This window comes from Cyprinodon tularosa, unplaced genomic scaffold, assembly GCF_016077235.1.
Source record: "Cyprinodon tularosa strain WSP-4 unplaced genomic scaffold, ASM1607723v1 ctg560, whole genome shotgun sequence".
NCBI classification, from domain to species: Eukaryota; Metazoa; Chordata; class Actinopteri; order Cyprinodontiformes; family Cyprinodontidae; genus Cyprinodon; species Cyprinodon tularosa.
In genome coordinates this window covers 256642-277494 of record NW_024039297.1, presented here as the reverse complement: position 1 = coordinate 277494, position 20853 = coordinate 256642, and the positions used below count along the sequence as shown (strand labels likewise).

At 48.1% G+C, this 20853-nt stretch overlaps 1 protein-coding gene and 1 non-coding gene across 2 annotated transcripts; both read right to left on the bottom strand.

Annotated features, from left to right (window-relative positions):
• Positions 1 to 1364: 1364 nt before the first annotated feature.
• On the bottom strand, positions 1365 to 16479 carry kpnb1 (karyopherin (importin) beta 1). Its single transcript, XM_038305645.1, has 22 exons — positions 16186 to 16479; positions 13105 to 13163; positions 11646 to 11828; positions 11369 to 11569; positions 11142 to 11294; positions 11003 to 11062; positions 10839 to 10928; positions 9749 to 9859; positions 9558 to 9659; positions 9259 to 9483; positions 8996 to 9187; positions 8022 to 8152; positions 7669 to 7816; positions 7528 to 7599; positions 7313 to 7457; positions 7154 to 7236; positions 6597 to 6704; positions 6248 to 6391; positions 3866 to 3971; positions 3513 to 3627; positions 3177 to 3338; positions 1365 to 2491 (listed from the first exon to the last, which is right to left on the bottom strand). Coding segments are annotated over exons 1-22 (2631 nt in total). The 5' UTR covers positions 16226 to 16479; the 3' UTR covers positions 1365 to 2490.
• Positions 3694 to 3834, bottom strand: LOC119796916. The gene has a single exon (XR_005282530.1). It is a non-coding gene; the product is annotated as a small nucleolar RNA SNORA79 (small nucleolar RNA).
• Positions 16480 to 20853: the final 4374 nt, after the last annotated feature.

The following is a 20853-nucleotide window of genomic DNA, read 5'->3' as shown; positions in this document are numbered from 1 at the left end:
TGGAATACATCGGATAAAAGTGGGAAAAAAAAAAAAAAAAAGAGTTATTCCACCTTTCTGATTCCTGATCCTCCACGGACGGGTTGGTCGTTGGATCGCCAACTTGAAGAGGGAGGATTTGCCATCGAACTTCTGGCCAGAGAAAAAACCCGTAATATGTAGCCAACATTTGGAAGAAGAATGTTTTCAAGATGACTTGGATAATAGCGCGTTGTGACAAACACCAGATACAGCACTGGGACTTGATCAACAGCCGATACCGCACCGTGACGTCACTAACCAGTAGGTGGCAGTAGTGTTCTTTGACAAACATGGATGCCTCCAGTAAAGCACATTCACATGAAAATTACTCTGAATTAAAAACACTGATCATTTATTGAACAGGATGGAATCATTTCAGATTTAAAGGGATAGTTCGGTATTTTTGACATGAATCTGTATGGCATCCCCATCACCAGTGTCATGCAATCACACTGACTTACCCCTGGCAGCGTCCTGTGAGCAGAGTTATCGTCCAGTTTTGGTCAAGCCGAAAGTAGTCCGGCAGGTTTTTAGGACCAGCGAAATAAAACGTTTCTCTTCCCAAAACATTATGTGTTCAAAAGAGTGATATTTTTGCATCCCAAAAACATTGTAGTGGAAAAAGTCACACGTCGTTATCAATTGGTCCTATTTTCTCTCTGTTCGTATCAGTGCGCGCCGTCATTCAGACAGCTAGGGCCTACTAACCTGACAACAGCCAGATGCATGTCTCCCTCCGCCTAGCTCCTAGCTGAACACATGTTTTGGGAAGAGAAAAGTTTTATTTCGCTGATCCTAAAAACTTGCCGGACTACTTTCGGCTTGACCAAAACTGGACGATAACTCTGCTCACAGGACGCTGCCAGGGGTAAGTCAGTGTGATTGCATGCCACTGGTGATGGGGATGCCATACAGATTCATGTCAAAAATACCGAACTATCCCTTTAAAGAACTTTCAGAAGTTTGGATTCTGAATATGAGCAACTTTTCCTTTAAATGTTTTGTCTGCAGGAAAACTGGGTTTGTCACATTTTTAGTTCTGCAGAAGCAGAGGTCCTGGGTCGGATCCTGGAGGGATTCCCGCTCCAACGCTCCAGGCCAGCGAATCTCTCCAGGACCAGACTTCAGCGTTGCTGCGTGCAGAACGACCTCCAGCTCAGAGGGAGCGGCTCTAAACCTGCAGCTCTGGATTAAACCGCCCAGCAGCTTTAGAAACATCCCAGTTAGTCTGGGCTGGATGCAGAGTTCTGCTGCAGGTCAGATCAGGACCCATTTGGACCTTGGTGTTTTTTGATCTGCAGCTGCTCCCGGATCAGATTCATCATCAGAACAAGCAGCAGGAGGTTCAGTACAATATAGACTTTATTAGTTCACTAAACTTTAATATGAAATCCAAAGCAGATCGGCTTTAAATCATTAACAATTCAGCAATCATCGAGTTTCCAGGTCACCATGTCAACACAGGAAGTCCTTCATCCTGCAGATGATGCATCTTTACAAAATAAGAGCAGGAAACAGACTTTCAGCGTGAATCATCGGGCTGAAAGCGGTCGGAGCAGCTGACGGACGCAGCAGGAGACGCGCCTCGAGCCGTGAGGTTACAAAAAGAAAAAAAAACAGGAGCCACCGTGGTTGGACAGCAGGAGGCGCCAGAGTTCAGCTTCCAATCAGAGTCCAGAAGAAGAGCGAAATCACCAGAACTGCTCGGGGAATGTTTCATATCATTTTATTGTTTTTAACTTTATTTACTCATCATAGCAATGGAAAAATAGAACCTTTTACAAACGTCTTCAATTTTCTGAAATCTTTGAAACAAGCAAAAACGGTGAGTGACCCGTTCCCAACCCAAGTTCAGCGGGGAAGCCGACGTGAAGCAGCCGCAGGCCTTCAGCTAAAACTACTCCCATTTGGCACTCGCTCCGCAGCACCGAGCTTTTACTCTGAAGGGCTCCAGTGCTGCTGTTGCCAGGTAAGAGCGCGGAACGCCGGAGCCGCTCGGCCGGCGCGTCTCCGTTTTAGTGCTCAGAAGAAGAAAAGTAAGAGCAACAAAAATCAAAAGTTTTCCACAGAAGAAGTCCACAGTCGCTCGTTAATCTGATTCCACAAAAGTCTGTAAGTTTCTCTCCCCCTCCTCCCCTCCTCCCCCAAGCGTTGGGGGCGGAGGCGGGTCTGTGACGTCATCGTGATGTCAGAGGAGGGGCCAGCTATATGGCGAGAGGGCGAAGGAGGGGCTCGCTTCTTTAAGGGGGTTCAGAGTCCACAGGCCGTCCAGGAGGAAGAGGAGGAGGAGGGGGGGGTCGCCAGCTGGAACTGAAGGTGGTGTGATGTCATCATCTCTCGCGCTCACACAGACACTCATCTCACTTCATCTCACGTCACTTCTTCTGCTTCAGCCAACGCTGCGACAAACACAGAAGAGTTCATTCCAGACGATTCCACGTCGCTCCGATCCGGACCGGACCGCACACATCTGTGGAGCAGAACCGCCGCCATCATCATCAGTTTCTGATCCTGCGCTCTGATTCTACACCTCTACAGTTAAATCCGTAAGAATCAAAGATCCAAATGGATTTAAAAACTAAATCTAAGCTTCATATTTACTAGGATGAAGCAATAATTCCAGACAAATATTAAATATAAACTCCGTCCATTTATAAAAGTTAACCCCTTTAGCCCAGAAGGTCCTGAAATTACATGTGAATTAAATCAAGTTCAGCTCCTAAACTATAAATTGGAAAAACAATAATCTGTATTTGTGTGACAGGAAGTTAATGAGGAATATTTTTCAGGTGGAAAAACTATTTTAAATTTCACCATGTCTGATTTATAGGTGATTAAACAAAGAATTAAAAATGTTTTAGCCATGTCATTTTCATTTCCAAAATAAACAGAGCAGCATGGAACCAGTGGAGCCACTAGGGGGCAGTGCTAACTAGCTTAGCATTTCCTCCCATTCAGCACAGCCAATAAACCAAGATCTGAGGAGCCGTTTACCATAACCCTGAAATTATGGCTTCTAGTTTCAGCTGCCACCCCAAGATTTTTAGTAGCCCCATCTGCTTCACGTCTGAACCACAGAACCCAGCTGTGGTTCTGATGCTGCAGGTTCTGAGCCCGTTTGGACCCAGCAGAAGCTCAGGGTTTGATCTCCTCACCAGGCTTGGCTCTTGAGCTTCCGCAGCTCCTTGGTGGCCCAAGTGGCCAGTGTCTTGGTCTTGACGATTTTGGAACGCCTGCCCTCCGTCAGAAGGTCGTTGATGAGCGGACGCATCTCCACCAGCTTCATCATGTCTTTGCCGAAGGCGGTGCACAGGTCCCTGCGGACACACAGGCACACGGTCGAAGGTGCGGCTTGAACCGGCGGCTCCGGGCTGCGGGGGCCCCGGGCCGCTGGTCTCAGAAGCTGTGGTTGGGTTCTGCATCACGCTGTCAGAGTGGTGCATGGTTTCTCCTCACGGACCAAACGGAACGCGAAGCGGGGCGGTGCTTACCCGATGAGCCCGGCGGCGTTGGCCACCACGCCGTCAGAGTGGTCCTCGTCCTCGGCGATGTGGTGGATGAAGGAGAGGATGAACTCCACGCGGGGCTGGACCAGCATCACATCAGCTGCAGGAGGAGAAACGGAGAAGATCAGGAGAGGAAGGGGGCGGGGCCTAACACAGCTCTACATCCTTTTGTTGGGTCCCGCAAAACCAGGAGCGGCTTTGATTCCGGCCGAAGCCTGAAGCCTCCTGGGTGAAAAAGACCCGAGTTTCTCTGCGACGTCGTAAAATCCTCCCGTCAGTCTTCAGACGGGAGGAGGAACCGACGTCGGCGCCGTTCAGACAGGAAGTGTGTGTCTTACGGTGGACGTTCTCCTGGTCTCCCTTCAGGCCCTGGATGATGCCGGTGTAGGCCTCCAGGCAGCCCTCCCTCAGCTCGTTCAGGTAGTCCACCATGTCGTAGTCCGTCTGGAAGAAAACCGCCGCGTCTGAGTCTAACATCACAAACATCACATCCACCTCGCCACCTGCCTGATGATCAAAACCTGCAACGCCAGGTGGTGGGCGTGGCCAAACAAGACGCAGCAGCACGGCTGATGCTGCTTAAGGCCTGGTTATCCTCCCGCAGCAGCGTGTCGCAGATATTATCGATTTATGCCCAATTTTAAAGCGTGGTCTGCGCTACGTTATTCCACGCCACAACGCCAGAGGGCCAATCAGGAACTAGCGAGGATTAGCTAGGACACGCAGACGACCTGGTTTCTGAGCATAAACCAGGCGTTAGCATTTCTAGCAGATAATGATGTTTAACACTAGAACTCCCAACACCGTCATTTTGATGGCTCAGATTTTAAACGGAAACAGCTTTATCATTATTCACATGTTGCTCATATTAACTGACTTTTCCTGTTTTTATGTTTCTTCATTTTCACCTAGTTTTTTTTTATAAATATAACCAATAAATATGGTTAATTTTACCTCGATCTCTAAAAGAGTTCAAGGGTAAAATCATAACGTCTCTGGCATGATGTCAGAGACGTTACGCTACATGATTGGCTGAACGTTGCCACATGATGTAAAACACTGTGGTTGCCGAGACAACGATATCACACACCGTCCGTGTGCAGAGTCGCGAGCATCTGTAGCGTTAGCGTCTCTAATGAGCGATTAAATTTGACCTGATTAATAAGAAAACTGAATAAAAATTGTTTAAGGTGAACAAGGTAAATGTGATACAAAGCTAGCTATGGCTAGCTGTGCTAGGTAGCTAACAGATTAGCTTTTTAGCTCGCTCAGTTAGCCATATTAAGCTACACTTTTAAATTGGTATCAACTGTTCGTTTTCTACAAGTAGAATAACTGATCAGTCTAAAATCTCTAGGAAAGTAATTTTTAAGATGTTCCATTTGTCCTTTGACCTCCGACCTTAATAAAAAGAATAAAAATAAACTGAGACTTTTTTTTTCAGGAAAGCTAGGTCTAAGTAGGCAAGACTTGAATGACATGATTGTTTTCTTCGGCTACTTTAGATCGCCAATGAAATGTAAAATGGCAGCAAATATCTGTAATAATATGTTGAGACTCCAGAAGAGATTTGATTCCTAAGAAACGGGAGCGATAGAGTTTGAATGGAGTTGCCATATGATGACCTCTTGAGAAGAGGCGGGGCCACAGCAGATCTGGTACCTACACCGTCATTTGCACGGCTCCATTAGATGCATTGTAATTTCTTCCCATGGTTGATTGATGTTTGGTACCGTTGCCTAGCAACCAACATCTACCTAGAACTGTTTGGCTAATAGGGAAAAAAATGGCTTTCAGAAGAAATCCACGAAACAAGATTTAGAAAAGCTTCAAAATATTGATGATAGAGATTCGGGAGGAGAGGGGGAGACCGATGAGGAGGAAGCGGCTCAGATTCTGACAGCGAGTCTGAGGACGATCATCCATCCCCGGGAAAAGGCGGCATATCAGTGACCCATCAGGCAATAGTAGAACTTTTGTTTAATTCTTGGATAGCTCTGCCTCAGCGGCCTAAAGCCAAACCAGAGCGCCTGGTCTAATCACTAAAGCTCAGCGTGGATGTGTCGGATCAAATTATTTCAGTGTTCAGTAAAAGCTCCGAGGCGAAGGACGGTAGCTGTGATTGGTCCTTGGCCCGCCTTTCCGGCCGTCTGTGTGGTCGTCCTTCTCGATTCAGTGCCGGGGCGCGCCATTTTTAAAAACAGAGGAAAATCTGTCATAAATGTGAAAAGGTGGTCTGCAGGAAATGTTCGGGGGAATCAATTAAGTTCTCTAAATAAAATTGTAATTTTAAACTTTGAACCTGTGTATTAAAGGATTGATTTAGAATACAAATTTAGACCAGACGTATTAACATCATACAGTACAGCCTTCTAAGATCATATAAAACCTGTTTTAAAGTTTACATTTCCACAATGGGTTTATATATCACACTAGAAGCCTTTCAGGTGATGACATCATCACTGCTCATGCTTTCAGTGGGTAAAATGTCCCCTGTCAAACTGACGGCAGGTGGGAGTTCTAGTAGGATCAGAGTTCTGGGAGTTCTGGTGTTAAACGTCTGAGCGACCGCCTGCTAATCCTTATTTTGTCTTGTTGATGTAAACTCAAACCCATGACTCATCCTGTTTCAGGCAAAGATCCACGTTTAGAGCGAAAATGAAATAATTTCGTCGTTGTCGATAGAAAGACAGGCCGTCCGCTGGAGCTGCCGGGCTTACCTTGTCCACCTGGGCCTGGGAGGCCTGCTGCAGCGTGTCCAGGACGATGTCCAGGTACTTCTTAAACTCTCCTCCGATGGCCAGAGCGATGTCTCCGAACGCAGAGAGGATCTGAGGCTTCACCGAGCGGTGGACGTTCTCGTTCTGAAAACGCAGAGAGGGAGACGGAATGACCCAGGTTCTACAGAACACAGGTCCCAGTGGACCAGGAGGAAACCCAGCAGGTTCTGATGCGTCCAAACTGGTTCCCACAGGTCTCAGATAAACGTGGTGGTTTTACATCACGGTCAGAGTGGTGCATGGTTTATCATCACAGACCTAAACCCAGACAGGTTCTGGTGCTGCTCACCCCAAGGTTCTCCAGGAGAAGCTGCATGATCTCGTCACAGTAAGGCAGGATGTTGGTCTGGAGCGCTCTGCAGAGGTCGCACACCAGGCCCACGGCGGCAAGACACACCTGCAGACAGTTAGCACGTCCAATCAGAGCAGAAAACGCGCTTTGCTACTTTCTGTAGTAACATTTCCTAAAACCGTTCTGAGGCTGCAGAATTAAACCGAATCAGAACCTCTGGGCTCCGGTTCTGTCAGGCTGAACCGATTTAGAAGCGTCCAGGACCCACTGGTTCTGGATCAGCGGTGTAAAAACCTAACAGCTAAATTACATAAACACACTGCAATAAAATATAATAATGAACATAAAATAGAATAAAATAAGATAATTTTTTCCTTTTTTATTTTTAACGGCACTAGTGGCTCGTTTTCTGGCAGCAGGCTGACAGGAAAGAGGGAATGAGAGAGAGGGAGAAACCTCGATAATCACATTTAATTAATTTTAATGCCAATTTTAGCCTATATTTAAAAAAATAATAATCTAACGCCTTTTAATGACGGGTGGAGACCGCGTACCTGGTACTCGGCGTAGTTCTTCAGTCCGATGGCCAGGAAAGGTTTGAAGGCATCCATGTATTTCTGGAAGTCACTCCCCAGAACTGAAACGAGCAGCAGAGACACTGTGAGCTCCACCGGAACCCGACGGCGCGGCGTGGCGGCGCGACGGGTCGGTACCTTCCACCAGCGTGGACACGGCCATCAGGGCGTCCTCCTGCACGCCGCCGGAACCTGCCGTGCTCTGGAACATCCTCAGGAGAGACGCCATCACTACATCAGAGATCTGCAGGGCGTCCTGGTGCTGAACCTTCCGGAGAACATTCTGCAGGGAAACAGGAAACGCTCAGCAGGCCCTTCACAATAAGAGCCCGGCTGCAGGTGCGACGCCTCACCTGCAGAGTGGCGCAGAGCAGCGACTGCAGGTCGTTGAACTGGATCCTGTCTGAGGTGCTCTGGATGTGGGACTGCAGACAGGAAGACGGCGTTAGCGTGTTTTCCTTTCACAATAAAAGCTCTGCAGGCGGGAGACTCACCTCCATCTGCAGGACCTGCTGCAGCCGCTCCATGATCACCAGCGTGGTCTTCTGGACTGCAGGGTAGCAGTCTTTGGCGCTATTCTTCACAATCTCCATCAGAGCCTCGTAGGCGGCAGAACGCAGGTTGTTCTGGTGGCCGTCGGGCCTGAGTGGACCGGAACCGGACAGAGGGACAGCTTAGCGGAGCGGTTCTAAAACCACCATCAGCCTAGCTGCTGTGGTGACGGCCTTCAGTGGGTCTCCATGGAGACGCTGACACCGAAGCTCTGAGCCCAACGGTTCTGATGGGTTCTACTATTAAGATCTCAGTCCGTTCCTTCAGAACCAGGGGTCCAGCAGAGTTCTCCTACCTGTCGGTGGTCTCCAGGAGCTTCTGGACGATGATCTCGAAGGAGGAGGACAGGCAGTAGGTGCTTGGCTCCTCCTGGTCCTCTGCAGCGTCCGTGGCTTCGTATGCTGCCTCAGCCAGAGATGAGAAGGCCTGGTGGGGAACAGAACAAAGGGTTTGGGTCAGAGCGGGTTCAGGCACTGGTCCGGAGACTGGAGCAGAGCCACCGTCCTTCCCATCAAAAACATTCAAACCATCTGAACGTCTATATTGGGAACGTTGTTGGTCATCAATACTAACAGGATGAGACCAAATAGCGAAGTTCAGTTTATCTTTCTGGGTTTTTTTCTTTTTCTCTCCCGTCTGAAAATACAGCAACGTCATGTGGTGGAGCCTCTGATTGGTTAATGTGGTGCAGCTAAAGATAGATGGCCGCTCACACTGAGCCTGGTTCTGCTGGAGGTTTCTTCCTGTTCAAAGGGAGTTTTTCCTCTCCACTGTCGCTACAAGCATGCTTAGTGTGAGGGATTGCTGAAGAGTCAATGAGTCGATGCTATCAGCTGGTTTTCCTCAGATAGAAAACTTTGAATCAATCTGACTGGATGATCTGGTGAACTGGAAAGTGACCTGAGATGACATGATGTGAATTGGAGCTATAGAAATAAACTGAATAGAATTAAAGTTCAATAATTCCAATTACAGCTGCTGCTGCTGCAGTCAGAGCGTAGCATTAGCCCGACCCAGCGGCGGGCTTCAGGAGGAAACTAAACTAGAGATTAGCATCCGGCTATAAATGACAGGCAGAGGATCTCAGACCCAGACCGGTCCGGATCCAGAACCACCTGCTGTAGTTTAGTTTCTCCCACATACGGACTTCCTGGCCTCCCACCTCTCTATGTAACGCCGACAGCTGCTAACATCTTTCATCTTGACTCATAAACGGGTTTCACAGCTCAAACACCACATCAGAATCAGATGGCGGCATGGGACGCTCACCCAGCAGACGTTGGAGGCCACCCTGGGCTCGGCCCCCAGGCCCTCGATCAGACACTGCAGCAGAGGGGCCAGGTAGATCTCGTTGATGGCGGCTTCTGGCTGCAGCTCGCAGATGCGCCCCACGGTCCACGCCGTGGTGTCCCTCACCACCACGCTGGGGTCCTTCATCAGCTCGATCAGCGTGGGCATGGCCTGTGGGGGGGCAGCGTGGTCAGGATCCTGGTTCTGAGTGACCGGGTGGAGCTCCGGCACCAGCGGCTCACCTGTATGACCAGTGGTTTGAGTTGGTTCAGGTCGGGTCCCTCCAGGATGGAGCCGAACGCCATGATGGAGGCGTCCCGGTACCGCCAGTCCGGGTTCTTGATGTTCTCCTTGATGAAGGGCAGAACGTGAGGAACCACGTCGTCCTCGCAGCAGGTGGCCAGCAGCATCAGACACACCCCCGCCGCCTTGCAGGGGTTCCAGTCGTCATCGTCGTCGTTCTCGTCCTGCAGAGACACAGAAGGAGGTCACAGCGCCGCCGCTCACCATGCGAGGGATGACGGCGCGGCGGCTACGGTACCTGCTTGGCCAGGGTCTGGGTCAGGATGGGGACCAGGTACTGCAGCGCTCCTTTGGCGTAGAACTTACTGGTGTGCTCGGGGGGGCGTCCCTGCTCCGAGGCCTGCCATTGGACCAGAGGAAACAGGAAGTGAGACCGACAGCGACGAAGGGGGAGGGGTCAGAGAGGAAACAGAAAGTGAGACAGTATACCTCTGAGGCCTCGATGGCCAGGTCCATCTCCTCATCGCAGACGTTGGACCAGAACTCGATGCCCTGCAGCGCCACCTCATCAATGTCGCTCTTCATCGCCTCGATGGTGATCTGGACCACAAGATCAGAGTTCAGCTGTAGCTGCAGAATCACGCCTGAGGGGGGCGCCAAAAACCCCAGTTCAGATCAAACCCAGAGTCCAGCGAGTTCTCTGGGTGTCCAGAACCACAGACCGTCACCAGCAGAACCACGGATCAGAACCAGCAGAACCACGGATCAGAACCCGTCTACTGGGGGACTTTAAGCAGAACTTCTCGCTTTCTGACTGATTCTAAATGTTAGAAAAGATTCTATGAAGAAAATCAAAATAAAACCAACTGAAGACAGATAATTGGATCAGGACATCCCATCACTTCTCCAAAATGATTCTGACCCGTTTCTGATGCCACCATGGCTTTGTTTTATGACCCGGTGGAACCAGAACCTCTGGTTCTGCTGTGGGCTAAAGTCAGTTCCACCAGAACCGCTCCGCTTTAACCAGCAGGGTTCCACAGATGGAGAAGTTCTGAACCAGCGCCGCCTCACGTCGCCAGCAACGGCGGAACTGGTCAGAACCACCTGGTTCCCTCCAGGCCCGGTAAGCAGCTACTGGAAGGAACCAAAAGAACCAGAACACTGAGGATTTATCAGAACCGGACCCTGGATACAAATCGATTCAGCGCATTCTGGTTCTGCTCAGACCCGACAGCGAGCGGCTCAGAACCGGACAAATCAGAACTGTGGAAGTTCTGGAGGAACTGCAAAGATCAGCAGCTCAAGTGGAGGTTCTGAGGCCATCAGGGTTGGTTCTGATCCAGTGAGGCGGGACAGCACCACAAGAAGAGATCAGCCCTACAGCGAGCTCGGTGAAGGCGGTATCATGCTGGACGGATCAGAACCTGGAACCCGTCCCTCCTGCTACGTCTGACCGACCCAAACTTGGACCCGATCGGACCGACCTGCAGGAAACAGCCCGACCAGATTGCTGGTTCTGTCCGTCATCCAGTCCAGTTCCTGCCATAAAAGAGACCCGGACCCGTTCAGAACTTACCGCGAACAGCGCCGGGCCCATGTACGTCTCCATGTACTGATAATACAGAGACATGATCTTCACCAGGTTCTGGAGGGCCGCCACTCGGACCTGAGGCAGAGGAGACGGGGGTTAGCGCCGGGTCGGCTGAGCGGGGGTTCTACCGGACAGGGAACTGGACCCACCCTGGTGTCGGGACACTGCGTCGCTTCGCAGACCACCTGCATGATGAAGTGTCGCTCCGTCTGAAAACACAAACGGGTCAGAACCGGGTTGATCAGGCCTGGCACTCAGCAGGTTCTGGTTCCGGTTCTGGTTCTGTACCTCTTTGTCAAAGTTGGCTCTGGTGAACTCCAGCGAGTTGAGCAGCGCGTTGGTGGCGGCCAGCTTTACGTTGTTGCTAGGCTCCTCCTTCCTCATCCCCTGGATGATGGCGGTCAGGATCTGGTTGGCGGTCTCCTGCAGCTGCTCCGGGTCCTGCAGAACCGGTCGCATCAGAACCACCGGGCGGCTGATGGGGTCGTAACGCAGTCGGCGGTTTTTCTACTCACGATGTCCTGGCAGATGTACCCGATGGCCTCCAGCGTGGACTCCTTCATGTGCTCGGTGCTCAGCGGGTCCGTGACGTTGGCCACCAGCTGCGGGATCAGTTCAGGCCACTGGTTCACCGGGATCTCCGCGCAGGCGATGCCGGCGACGCACTGCGAAGCCGAGCTGGGCCGGTACGTCTCCGTTCCCAGGGTCTGTAGAACCTGAAGGAACCGGAGGAACCGGCATTAAGAGGCGGCGCCGACAGCGACCCGGAGAGTGAGGCGGACCCGTACTCACGTAGTTCTTGATCTCGCGGCGAGCGTTGACGTCGATGGCGAGCCACCTCTGCTGATACTGCGTTTTCACATCGGGGTCTTTGGAGGTCAGGGAGTTCTTCACCTGCAGCCCGGCAGCGACCCGAGCCACCTGCGTGTTCCCGGGGTTCGCCAGAACCTTGGACAGCTCCACCAGGAAGGTGGGCTGGAGGGAGAAACACAACCGGCTGAAGCAGGTAAGCATCTATAGATGTTAGAAACCAGATATCCCTCCAAGCAAACGGAGGGTTCTGACCCGGTTCTCACAGAACTAAAGGTTCTGCTGGACTTTGTCCTGCCAAGATAATCCAGAACCTCAGCTTTAAGACATTTACTCTAAAACAAAAACAATTATAAATAGAAATAGAATAGAAATAGACGCCTGGTTGCTGCCTTCATTCTGTTGCTGCTGCATGATGGGACATTGAGTCCCATCATGCAGCAGGAACTGCAACCTTCTCAGGAAAGACGTAGCATCCCAGAGACCTGAACAGGTCACAGTAGAACCATTACAGGTCCGGTCTGGGTGGATCGTTGAGTCCTCAGCAGACTCTGAAGGTCGGACCTCCAGAATCTGAGCAGAACCCTGAAGCGGCTGCAGATGTCAGGGATCCGGCCTCCTGGTGTAAAGTGATTGATCAGAGACAAGCAGGTCCTACCATCATCATCATCAAAAAGCCCCTACACCTTCATTACCAGTGGGGGCGTACATCGACGCTCACTTGATGATCAGACACCTCCCATGATGCTGTGATAGTGTTCTCCTCACAAAGCATCATGGGATTTCTTTTGGGGGCAATAAGAACAAAGATGGCGTATGCACCGTGCGGAGAGAATGACCATCTGTTATGTCTGGCTGCCTGGACCATCATCTACCTCAGCCAACGCTCTCAGTACGTGCATCTGCATGGCTGCCAGTCAGAGGTGGCAGTCTGCAGCGCAGGGGCCCCCAGGGGCCCGTTCTATCTCCCTTCCTCTTCACCTCCAACAGCTGCCATCTCCAGAAGTTCTCCCGTGACTCGGCCGCCGTAGGCTGTGATTCTGAGGGGCGGAGCTGGAGGATCGATCGATCATCATGAACTTTGTGGACTGATGCGTCTGAACACCAGTAAGACCAGAGAGATGGTGATGGACTTCAGGAGACCACCCCCACCTCACTCCTCCATGAACTTCCAGGGAAGGACATAGAAACTGTGGAGAGTATCCAATCCCTGGATGTTCACCTCAATAATAAACTGGACTAATAACAGTGACGCCCTGTAGGAGCAGGGCCAGAGCCTCCCTCCACCTCCTGAGGAGGCGGAGCTCCTTCGGAGCAAGCAGGCCCCTGCTGATGCTGGCCTCAGCCCTCCTCTGTCTGAACTATAAAGTCCAGCATATAATGATGGAGGGGTCAGAGTTCAGGGCGGCCATCAGGCCACAGCTTCCCCCCCCAAACTAACCAGGTTCTCGATGGCCGCCTGCTCCAGAAACTTCTGCGCCGCCTCCAGTTCATTCCGATCTGTGGACAGAGAGGAAGAGGAGTTATTGAGGAGGAGCTTCTGCTCTCCTGGTTCTAATCAGCTAATGAGGAGAAAACGCCAGTTCAGCTTCACTCCATCCTGTTTGCTTTAGGACACATTCAGTCACTCTGTGAGGAGTTTAAAAAACTTAGATCTGACTAACCTAGATGCTCACATGGAGGACAAGCTAACATGCAGCAGTAGCAAATGAGAAGATGTGGCTAGATTAGCGCAAACATAGATGTATTATTTCAGATTAATCGGTCGACATCCTAAGGTTTGTGGACTGAAGCTAAACTTTCAAACCTTCCTGCCTTTGGAACAGACCCTGAAACGGCGCTTCTGTCATTTTTTAAATTAGAGCAACACTAGATTAAATAAATGGAGTAAATCCTACATGAACGTGAACATCAACGGGTTTTCTAGGTAAAGAGGTTTATGAATCTTTATGAAATGGTTATGGTGCTGTGGGCCAGAGGGGGTAGAGTACCCAGAAAACCGATTATTAGAAAGTAACCAAAGAATGTACTAAAGCAAGAGTAAAAAGGTACTTTCTACAAAACACTACTCCAGTAGCCATTTTACCTTCTGATTTAAAGTAAAACAGGAGTTTTTTAAAATCCTGCTGCATCAAAGCGTAATATTAAATCAGAAAATACAGATAAACATTGTTATAACATTCTAAACATGAGCAGAAGAAACATTTCCAAATCAACCTGTAAAGCAGGTAATAGATGGAGACCAGGCCGGGATTGATGACCTCCAGCTACGATAAAAACTGTTCATCGGGTCACAGAATACCTCGTTACTCAGGGCGGGTAGAGTAACCAGATATTTTACCACATTTAGAGATAATCTCACAAGATTATTTCTTCACTAAAAGGAACCAGAGCTGCAAAGTACAGCAGCTTCAAGATGTCTTTCTAAAGGTGATTCAGGTGAATGTAGCTAATTGCTAACCAGCTCTGGCTAAACGGATTTATTGGTCGATTATCAAGCGGGCGGGATTGTTGTGGCAGAAGGTTTGCAAGCAAGTTTGGTTGTGGCCGGTCTGTGGGAAGCATTTTGCTAACCAGTTAGTATCTTAGTGCTAGCAGGTTCCCAATGGGAAATTCCATTGGGACCAAGTAGCACTAAATTGGTGCCTTAGAAACGACGCTGTCAAGGAACGCTATGGACAGAGGAAACATGCAAGAGGAGGAGAGTTTAGTGTCGGAGGTCGTGGATGAGTCTCCTCCGTCATCCATTTTTTATTTAGAGGAGGAAAGCGGGGACGAAGATGTTGTGGAAGAGGACGCCAGGGCGGCAGAAGCTTGGTTTGGTGTAGAAGGCTTCCAGCCATACATGTTTGAGCCCTTGCCTCGCAACGCTGCCAGTTCTGTTAGCTCTACGCCTGCCGAAGACACAAACGTCCATCCCCGTGAACACTGGGACGCAACTCAATGGGAAAGGAAAGGATTCTGATTTCAACCGTTGCGTATATTAGCTGCGACATATGAATCAAGATGCTATGACCGAAAACATTTGATTGACAGATGACCGCTGATATATGATTGGCTGAATTTAGGTGTTCAGGCTGACGTAGAACTAACTGGCCTGCAGAAGATAACGAGAAAAACACAGATTTTAAGATGGGGTTTATTTTAACATTTTCCAAATTTTTTGGACAATATGGTCTACATGTTTTAGCCAGAATGCTTTGACAATTAAATATGACTTCCCTGTGACCTTAAATGCAGAGTTAATTCTGTTGTTTTGTACTTGTAAGAGTGTTATGGCAATAAAAACAGGGGGAAGTAAACTTTAGAAAGTACTATGATGTTGCTCAATGTTTACTGCAAACGGATACGGATTTTCATCCAGATGGTGGAAAACTTCATCCAAACTCTGCTGCTTCTCATAGTTACTGCAGACCAAGTCATCCTGAAAACAAGAACTAGATGACTGGTCACTGATGGGGAAGGACATGTTCATTTTATGTTTTGAAGAAGCATTCCACCTTGGACAAAAAGAAAAAACATTTAATCCCAAACATAGAATGGTATGAGAACTTTCCAGAATCTGGTCCTCATCCTATAACAGATTTAATCTAGAAGATGTAGGACCTGATCTCAAACTGAGTTTCATTGTGTTCAGGATTCCTGAACTAAATTAAATCTAAGGTCCAGATATTTCTCTATACAAGGTTTCTGCGGTTGGAATAAATTTTCTACATCTGTTTTTGGAAGATACTGTTTAGAGAAGAAAAAAGATCCAGATCGATTTAAATTCTGACCCAGAATCGGTTGATATTCCTTAGAAACGGCCAAAATGCTAAAGCTAAGGATCAAATGCCAACTTCGGTAAAATTTAAACCATGAACCGGCTCAGGAGCGGATCCACAGCAAACGATGCGCAGGAGTGGGTCCTTTTCCACACAGGACCAACCCCGCTCTGCCGCAGGAACCCGCCGAGCATCTCAACATGTGTGTTAGCTGCTAACGCTAGCCGCTGACCGGAACCAGAGCCGCTCTGCTGACTACAGCCGCTAAAACTGGATTAAAAGATCAACTTTAGGCGACAACTGCTCGGAACTTTTAACACTTAACTAAAAGTATTGGTCTTAGTTTCGTTTTTGGTTCTGGACGCTGAATCGGAGGAAAAAAGGAGGCCGACGGTGTGAGTGAGCTGCGCTAACAGGCTAACACCGGGCATGGGCAGGGTCGGCGTCCGGTTCAGCCTCCCGCAGCAGCAGCTTCGCCCGCAGAGGGACCTGAACGCCCCCAGTAGGGTCTCCCATTCAGCCTCAACTGGGGCGGAGGATCCCGGTTCGTTTGGATCAGACTGAAACTGAGCTGAAACGCGGCCGGAGTGCGAAGTCACCCGCCGCGGAAGGCCTCAGTTAGCTTTAGCATCAGGAGCTAACAGCTCCATCCGCCCTAACAGAAACCTTCTCCTGGTCCTCAATCACTAACCCGTCAGACCCGAACCTAGAGCTCCAGGTCCGGCTGGAGTGAGCGGTGTTCCCTCCCCGGTACTCACCCGGAGAGACGGTTTTTTCCAGGATAGTGATGAGCTCCATCCTGTGGCCCGGCTGCTGCTGCTGCCGCCGCTCTTCGCTTGGTCGGTTGGATAACAGTGCGTGATGTGGTTCCCCTTAGCCCGGTCTGAGCAGCCACAGGGCGGGTCCGGACAGCTTCGGTTGGATACTTTTGGGATTTACTCCGACGGTGCAGGAAATGTTCACGGCCGAAGCTCGCAGAAACGCCGCCCGTTCGCGAGGGAAAGGAGCGCGCGGTTCTCTCACGCGGAGGGATATCACGCACTGACGCACGTACGGCGTCGCCGTGCGACGCTTTAATCGCGGAAACATTGGGCGAAATGGGATCATTATCGCCACCTGCTGCTGCGGAGGAACCAGCGACCGTCTAGACCAGCCTGATCAGTGAGACCAGGACCTGCTGGTGGTTCTCCAGCCTGAATTACAATTTAACAGTATATTTAATAAATTAACAGAACCAACCCCCCCTTTTTTTTCTTTTTTTTTTACCTGATAGCCGTATCCCTCACTAATCAGATCATTTTATTCTCAAACAGTTTATTACAAAGGATTAGAGCTGTTAAAGCTTAATGCAGCTGAAGAAATAACATTAGTCCAGCTGTACTGGGCTGTTAATACTGCAAACGTTTTGTTTTAATACTCAATAATGTATAGTTTATTTACAGTACAGTATAATAAGGTTTAAAGTATAATTCGCTTGAAGAACAATACCGGCGTAATTATACAGAACAGTCATTTTGCCTGTTGACTTAACAGAAATATGCTTTACATGTCATTTTGTTCCAGGGAGCAGACAGAGGAGTGGATAAATGACCACCTTATCATCGGGGCCAAAAATACTGCTGCAGGCGGATGGAGGGAAGAGTTGAGGCAGAATTCCATCTACATGTTGCATTTCTATGTAAAAGTCACACAAGTTAAAAGAAGTCCTGTTCAAACACCAACATACAAATATAATCTTTTGATCACAACAAATGATGCTCAGATGACACTTTTTGTAAATCTCATATTTGTGATAGAAGTGATCCTTGTGTGAGACAACTTAAAAAAAAGTTCAGGTTTGGATAATGTAATGAAACACACACACACCTATATATGTGTGTGTGTATATATATATATGTGTGTGTGTGTAGGGAAATTACATCTTACATTTATTATATTCATGTTAATTTCCCCTTTGAGTTATCTCCAGGTTACCATTCCAAAGTCTTTTTCTGTAGAATTTCATTAATCCATCCAAATCATGAAACATTCCTTTTTTCTAGCATCTGTTGATACAAATAGTTTTCCTCTACTTTAGGAATGCAAAGATCCTTGGACAGGGCAGGGGGTCAGTGGGAATCCTACTGCTGCCACCTGGCCCTGGTTTGTCCTCATGGATGAGGTATTAGGACGGAGGCCCTCTGTTGCCCCACCTGTCCTAATTGCCTCCATCCCTGAGGACACACCAGGGCCAGGTGCTGCAGAGGCTGGGCAGCATCGGGGTGACGAGGAAGAGAATGAGAGGCCAGGAGAGAGGAGGGAAAGGAGGAAGAGAAGAATGAGGAGAGACGAGTTGGTGGATTTAATCAGGGAGGAGATGAGATGGCAGAGGGAGGCAGGAAAGGATGGACAGATTATTTCATTTATTGGAGAGGATTGTGGACAGACATTATTATTTTTTTGGTGTTTTTTTTAAACAAGTTGAAGTTCTGTGTTGCTGTTATTAAATTAAATTATTAAATTGTTTATAAAAGTTATTGTTGTCAGTGTGTTCTTAAAGTCTTTTAACCTTTTTACATTATCTGTTTCATCACTTCTTTGTAATTTAAGTAAACTTAGAACAACTTCTCAGTGACATCAGTTTATTTTTAGAGAAGCAAGTATTTAACAACAAACTATTAAACATTTTTAACTATTGACATTAGATTTTAAAATTAACTACTACAACTATTTACAGAAGATATACAGTAAATATTACTAAAGAACATATATATACAATTGTGACTGAGCAGGTGTCCCTGGTGGTGCTGCTGGACTGGATGGGATGCCACACAGATGAGCTTGGAGTCTTCTGACTGTGAGTGGGACATCATCTGGGGGGTGGGGGTTGCCTCTCTCCACTGCTGACCCAATCGATGGCTGCCATGTTACTACAAATGTTCAAGAAGACGCAGAAAATAATGACTTTACTAAAACTGTTTTTATAACCCTTAAATAAGAACAGCTAAAATGTGATTCTACTTGCCATCTAAATGTAACGGTGGTCAGGTAGACCCTCCTCCAGAGCAGACACCTCGGCAGACAGCTGGTCCCTCCATGGAGCAACACTGCCTCCTACACGTTCTCCCCTCCTCATCCTCTGCGGCCGTGATGTCACCAGCTCCCAGGCAGCACATGCCGTTATGACCTGTAGGAAAAAAATATATATATTTACTTTTATTCAGTCATCTATCTTTTTTTCATTATCTTTAATACATAATTTATTAGAAATTAAATTTTACTTCATCTAGATCCACTATTTAACTTATTTTTTCGTTTTTATATTTTGATTTTATATATATATATATATATATATATATATATATATATATATATATATATATATATATATATACACTATATTGCCAAAAGTATTTGCTCACCTGCCTTGACTCACATATGAGCTTAAGTGACATCCCGTTCCTAATCCATAGGGTTCAATATGACGTCGGTCCACCCTTTGCAGCTAGAACAGCTTCAACTCTTCTGGGAAGGCTGTCCACAAGGTTTAGGAGTGTGTTTATGGGAATTTTTGACCATTCTTCCAGAAGCGCATTTGTGAGGTCGCACACTGATGTTGGACGAGAAGGCCTGGCTCTCAGTCTCCGCTCTAATTCATCCCAAAGGTGTTCTATCGGGTTGAGGTCAGGACTCTGTGCAGGCCAGTCAAGTTCATCCACACCAGACTCTGTCATCCATGTCTTTATGGACCTTGCTTTGTGCACTGGTGCACAGTCATGTTGGAAGAGGAAGGGGCCAGCTCCAAACTGTTCCCACAAAGTTGGGAGCATGGAATTGTCCAAAATGTCTTGGTATGCTGAAGCATTCAGAGTTCCTTTCACTGGAACTAAGGGGCCAAGCCCAGCTCCTGAAAAACAACCCCACACCATAATCCCCCCTCCACCAAACTTTACACTTGGCACAATGCAGTCAGACAAGTACCGTTCTCCTGGCAACCGCCAAACCCAGACCCGTCCATCAGATTGCCAGATGGAGAAGCGCGATTCGTCACTCCAGAGAACGCGTCTCCACTGCTCTAGAGTCCAGTGGCGGCGTGCTTTACACCACCGCATCCGACGCTTTGCATTGCACTTGGTGATGTATGGCTTGGATGCAGCTGCTCGCCCATGGAAACCCATTCCATGAAGCTCTCTGCGCACTGTTCTTGAGCTAATCTGAAGGCCACATGAAGTTTGGAGGTCTGTAGTGATTGACTCTGCAGAAAGTTGGCGACCTCTTCGCACTATGCGCGTCAGCATCCGCTGACCCCGCTCCGTCAGTTTTTACGTGGCCTACCACTTCGTGGCTGAGTTGCTGTCGTTCCCAAACACTTCCATTTTCTTATAATACAGCTGACAGTTGACTGTGGAATATTTAGGAGCGAGGAAATTTCACGACTGGATTTGTTGCACAGGTGGCATCCTATCACAGTTCCACGCTGGAATTCACTGAGCTCCTGAGAGCGACCCATTCTTTCACAAATGTTTGTAAAAACAGTCTGCATGCCTAGGTGCTTGAATTTATACACCTGTGGCCATGGAAGTGATTGGAACACCTGATTCCAATAATTTGGATGGGTGAGCAAATACTTTTGGCAATATAGTGTATATATATATATATATAATTGCAAATAAAGTCAGGCAGTAAGGGGATAACAATTTAGACAAAAAAGGATTTATTTCTCAACAGTTTGGCTTCTCAACACAACATTAGTGATAGTGAAAGTAGTGATTTAAGTCAGTTATTTACAGGGTTTGTACACATTTAACTATTCAAATTACTTATTACTTATTATAAACAAATAAATTACAAACTTACAAATAAATATAAAACTTGATATTTAAACCTATTCATCAATCTGCTGACAAGCGTTTATTTAATAACTGGTATATTCTGATCATTAGCAGGCCCCTGTGGGTTAGAATAATAGCAGGTAGATCTTACCTCTCCACTGCGCTCTGCCAGCCTGAGAAAAATCCGTCGCAGGTTTTGCTGCCGCCGAAGCCGTCAAAGCGACTCTCCTCCTCCAATAACAAGTAAATAAAAGAAATAAAAATGTCCATATCTATTTTTTTGTTGTTTCTTTCCGTATTTCTCGAGCTGTCGGATTTTGTTTCGCGCTGTGTTTGGGGTAAACGTGATGACGTCGTGTCGCAACCAGGAAGTGCTCCAAAGGCTAGACCGTCCCATTTACCAACGGCTGAGGATCCTCCGGAGCAGCCTACCAAGTCTGGGTCCTCCGGAGGCTAGGTAGGCTGCGTCCTCGGAAGTACGCAGCCTGCGAATTGAGACGCAGCTTTATTTATAATTGAAGGCGTACTGAACCAGCATGGCTGCCAAAGCATCCTGCAGAGGCATGCTATTCCATCCGGTTTGCATTTACTTTTCAACAATGACCCCTAACACAC